Source organism: Gigantopelta aegis, chromosome 9, assembly GCF_016097555.1.
Source record: "Gigantopelta aegis isolate Gae_Host chromosome 9, Gae_host_genome, whole genome shotgun sequence".
NCBI classification, from domain to species: domain Eukaryota; kingdom Metazoa; phylum Mollusca; class Gastropoda; order Neomphalida; family Peltospiridae; genus Gigantopelta; species Gigantopelta aegis.
This window is the reverse complement of record NC_054707.1, coordinates 15105738-15110821: the sequence shown is the minus strand read 5'-3', so window position 1 is coordinate 15110821 and position 5084 is coordinate 15105738. Positions and strand designations below refer to the sequence as shown.

The window sequence follows — 5084 nt, the reverse complement described above, 5'->3', positions numbered from 1 at the left end:
TTTTGCACAAAGTTGGTACCAATACTGTTTTGAAAGCTGACGTGAAACCTTCCTGGCGGGTAACAGAGGACTGTCACCATTCTTGGGTAGCAGTTGACAACAGTGCATGTGTACTTACTGCACACTGTGACTGTATGGCAGGTTTGGGGGAATCTTGCTCACATATTGGTGCCTTGCTATACAAGATGGAAGCAGCAGTCCGTCTCGGATACACAGACAGTGCTTGCACTGATGTTCCTTGCCAGTGGAATCAGTGTTTCACCAAAAAAGTGACACCATCGCCTGTGGCCCGTATTAACTTTTACACCGAAAAGGTAAAAGAAAAAGTAAGAAAGTGTAATATAATTAAGAAACATGCTACACCTGCCACTGAAGATGAACAAAAACTGTTTCTTGCTGGGTTACAAAGCACGGGAAAATATTGTAGGATTTGTGGCATTCAGTGAATATAATGAGTGTTTTATGAATGACAAACCACTGCCTAAGGAAAGAAGTATTCCAATTAAATACAGAGATTTTTATTTCAAAGAAGAATACACTTCAGCCAGTGACACATATTTATTGGGCATTTGTCAAAAGGCAGACATTCCACCAATCACAAAGGAACAGATTGGCTATGTGGAAGAGGTAACCAGGGGACAGGCTTCATCACTGGATTGGCATAATCAGAGGAATGGACGGATTACTGGATCTGTGGCTCATGCCTTCTTGAGAACTGACCCCAATCATCCAGCCCAATCTCTAATTTACAAGGCATGCTCTACCAGCACAGTACAAATCAACACAGCTGCAATTTCATGGGGCAAGGAGCATGAAAATGATGCTTATGTGCTTTACGAATCCATTAATGACAGTAGGTTCCAAGTGGACAATAAAATATCAGGACATATTCTCCCACTGTCCCGAGGAGTTCATACAAACTTCCATGTGCGGAAGTGTGGATTTATGATTTCGGATGAATTGCCGTTCCTTGGTGCCTCACCTGATGGACTTTGCTGTTGTGACTGTTGTGGTCAGGGGGTACTTGAAATAAAATGCCCCTACAAATTTCGAAATATTGATTTTGACAATGCTGCTAAAGACCCCTACTGTTGCATCACAGCTGACTACAAATTAAAAGTTAACCATTCTTATTACACGCAATGTCAGTTTCAAATGTTTGTTGCCAATGCAAGCTACTGTGACTTTGTATTTTGGACCCCAGTTGATGTTGTCGTGACACGGATTTCGATTGATAATGATTTTGTCTCAACAATGAAGAGTAGGCTTGAGGCAGTGTGGCGAGGTGGCATACTCCCGGAACTATTATCCAGAAAAATGGAATTGCTTAGTAATGAGAAAGAAAACACTGATAGCAATATCAAGAATTTGACAACATACTGCATTTGCAAAACAGAAACAGAGTCTGAAGACATGGTAGCATGTGACAAATGTGACCAATGGTTTCACATTAGCTGCATTGGACTAAAACGTGTTCCCCGCACAGCCACATGGTTCTGCAAAGACTGTAGAAAGTTACGAAAATCTACACAATAACATTATGAACTTGTGAAGAAATCCACACTGATATTAATATATACTCCACTTTTGATAGGGACATTTTGAAAAACATGTCAAGTAAAATCAAATGTATTTGTGTTCTATGTCTCGTGACCGTATCTAGTTATGTATTTAGTTACAACACTACATGTCATGTAGGAAAAAATAACAAAATGCATGGATCTTTAAAAATTCTAATATTTATTACATAATAATCTCTTAAACCAGTTCATGAATTGACAAGTGTTAATACTTTAACAGGGATGTGATTATGATACACATTTTAAAATAAAATCTGAAATCTTTAAACAGCAGAAAAAACTATACTATACTCGAATAAAGTTCAGTTTTCATTATTTCAGATCAAACCCATTTTGTGAAAATTATTTTATGCAAACGAAAAAGCGGAAATCATATCAAAAGCTGAAAAATCATATTCCTGTGTATATCAACCAAGAAAATGTATAAGGGATCGGGAGTATTGTTTTATAAATTTATGTTTGGGTACCGTCATGTTTACTCAGTAATTTTATTCCTATAACTGCATTGTCTGCACTTATATGTATTATTATTCATGGAATACAATACTTTGACCAAGATTTTTTCATGCAGCACACACGCCAACAATAATATCACAGCTTGCTAGAATACAACCATCGGCTTCATTTTTTAAACTTTGAACAACTCTAATGGGTAGGGGACCTTGTAAAATACCAAATCTGTTTTTCATTAAACCAATTACACGTTCAATATGAATTCTAACAGAAGAAATTGTTCTTTTGCTCTAGCTTGTAAGTTTCTAGGAGTCTCAATGAATATTTCAAAACAATCGATGATCGAAGTAAGCTTTGGAAATTTGGACTGAAATACAGGTGGGATTGTTTGAAAAATTCTTTCTGTATCCTGCCATTTCAATTTGAAACCTATTTTTGCATGGAGCAAATTTAACCACTTCCAAAAATAATCAATAGCTGTACTTTTGGGGATACCTTTTAACTGAGCCAAAAATTCAAATGTTGGGTTATGTCTCAATTTTACAAAAGTCATAAATAATTGTTCTCTGAATGGTAGACTTGTTTCTTTTAGACCCTGTCGACTAACATAGGTGCTTAACATAAGAAACAACTGCTGAAAAATAGTCCATCTAATACCAGTCGTCATTTGACATTTAACATTATTTCCTTCAACTGAAATAGCAGACATGTTACATGCATTGAGACATTTGTTCAGTCTTTCAACCTCGTTCAAAGCTCCGTCTCTTTCTTTTCGGACATTTTCTAGCTCCTCGTGCATCATTTCTCTTTCTGAGGATTGCAGTGGGGTTTGAAGTGGGTTTGTTTTTTCACTGTTCAAGATCAACTGGCTTTCTGCATCTATAAAACAAAAAAACTAAACATTAAAAACCTGATTGACAATTTATTTTTCACCATATACAGAGAAAATATATACTCGTATATAAAATCATAAGCATGTTAACAAACTAAAATTGATTATTACTGGCTTTGAAAGGTTAAAAAAAAATGCTAATGACTAGCAAGTATATTGTTTTACATTTATGTTAATCCCATCTTTTGTACACAATAGTTAAAAGTCATTAGTAAATTGTAAATGTAACTCCAGGATTGATTCTTACAGCACTCAGTTAAAACTTCCTGTGAAGATAGGATTAACGCTGGATTAGCTGCTAGAAAAACAACACTAAATGAAACTGACACAGCTGTCAATTTGAGAATGGTACACAATGCCTTTTAAGAACATCATTAGTGACTTGCAAATATATCCAAGCATAGATGATTACTGAAAGGAGTGACACTTCCTGTGGTAAATAGGATTAACAAGTGCTGTAGATTAACTGACAGAAAAACAAGACTAACACAAGTGTACAATAAATTACTGATTGTTTTAAATAATATTTATTTCCGAAATATAATGGTAATGGATCGGTCAAACGGCAATGCCAATATTAAGAGCTTTCCATGTTTCATGAAAAAAATAAAGATGCAATAATGAACAAATAAAAAGACTGCATGAATATTAAACAATTTCTTACCTTGGAGAACACAACTTGTGGTGGATAAAGGGCTGTCAGGAATGGATTCCACAGCAGAATCATTTTCTCTTGAACTTGTGAGTTTAAGCCGTTTTCGAGCTGGAGTTTTGGATCCTGTTTCTTGGGACTCTGTCCGCTTAACCTGTCTAGATGCACATCTATGAAACCTGTCAACCTTGTTGCTGGCAGGAGTCTTTGGTTCTTTTTTAGATGGAAACAGGCTTGGAACAAAATCTGGATGTGACTGATTGTTAACTTTAGAACCTTGAAAAAAAAAAAAAACAGAAGAGGAAAATTTTAACGTACTGACAAAAATGTAATTCTGTTTATGCATACTAATTAAAAAAAATTTACCACTTGTAATATTTGATATATATGTATATGAAAATGTTTTTATAAAAATAGAAATATATATTTAATATTAATAAAATTGGATATGTATTTGAAAATGTTTTTATAAAAATGTTTCCTTTATAGCCTTCTTTTCAAGTTTGTAAATATGATAAATGTGTATTTAATTAAACACACTGCATTGGTTAAATTGTCTCACAAAATGTTGATCGTTTCTACTTTTGACTGGACGAAGAGTTGGTATATTTTGGAGGAAATTAAGAAATATATCGTTCAAATGGAATAACTGTTGACAGTTCAAGAAAGTATATTTTATATATAAATATTAAAAATATTACCAGAAATAAAATGAGCAGAGCACACGTAGGTGTAGTCACTTCTTGGTTCCCACATTTTGTTTGATATGGTTCCATCGTCGTTGATGTGTGCTCTACCTATAGCCTGAATCCACCGTTTTCTGCGTTCGGGCTCGGTGACTTCGTTCGGTATCATGTAAAAGGACAGTTTGTCCTGTCGTGCTTTATTATTTGAACAATTAAAAACGCAACAGTGCTTCACCATGTTCACTGCACAGTCCGGACTGAATCGTAAAACTAAGTCAAAACGGCTTAAATAGTGTTGAAATGCACGTACTACCTTCTTTTTGTATGTTGACAAGTGGTTTGTTTGCACCTTTACAAAATGGCGGCCGGCCGTTGCTAAGCCGAATACGCCGGAAGCTACGTCACGCCGTCTGGGAGAATGGTTACATGACTGCTAAATTCATAGAAGCGTGGATCTTCCCCAGATTGCATGCCGAATGATAACTGTTTATTGTTATGTGCCCCAGTATCGTTATTTTAATAATTTTCTTATTTTCATTTCCATTTTATTGTGTCAGGTGCCAAGAAAGATCGGTTAGCGAATATTGCCAAATATTGGTCAGAGAATGGAGTTGCGAGACCAGAACATCGGTTTTTTTTCATGCTGGGGTGTCGTTAAACATTCATTCATTTGTACACCTTAATCGATAGCATTGTTAAAATATTTTTACGCAATGACGAGTTACTGAATATTTCAGCACGTGTTATCATACATGAAACATCCTTTTTGAGGTGGGGTGTGTGACGGAGCCCTTATCAGGCCCCTAGCAGACTCCCGTCTG

General features: G+C 35.7%; 2 protein-coding genes across 2 annotated transcripts; one reads left to right on the top strand and one right to left on the bottom strand.

Annotated features, from left to right (window-relative positions):
- The first annotated feature begins 261 nt into the window (after positions 1 to 261).
- LOC121382013 lies at positions 262 to 1575 on the top strand. The gene has a single exon (XM_041511478.1). The coding sequence runs from the start codon at positions 355 to 357 to the stop codon at positions 1534 to 1536; it is 1182 nt and encodes a 393-aa protein (XP_041367412.1). The 5' UTR covers positions 262 to 354; the 3' UTR covers positions 1537 to 1575.
- Positions 1576 to 2476: 901 nt separating this feature from the next.
- On the bottom strand, positions 2477 to 4384 carry LOC121382014. The gene is made up of 3 exons (XM_041511479.1): positions 4279 to 4384; positions 3590 to 3853; positions 2477 to 2912 (listed from the first exon to the last, which is right to left on the bottom strand). The coding sequence occupies exons 1-3, from the start codon at positions 4351 to 4353 to the stop codon at positions 2895 to 2897; spliced, it is 357 nt and encodes a 118-aa protein (XP_041367413.1). The 5' UTR covers positions 4354 to 4384; the 3' UTR covers positions 2477 to 2894.
- Between the last annotated feature and the right edge of the window lie 700 nt (positions 4385 to 5084).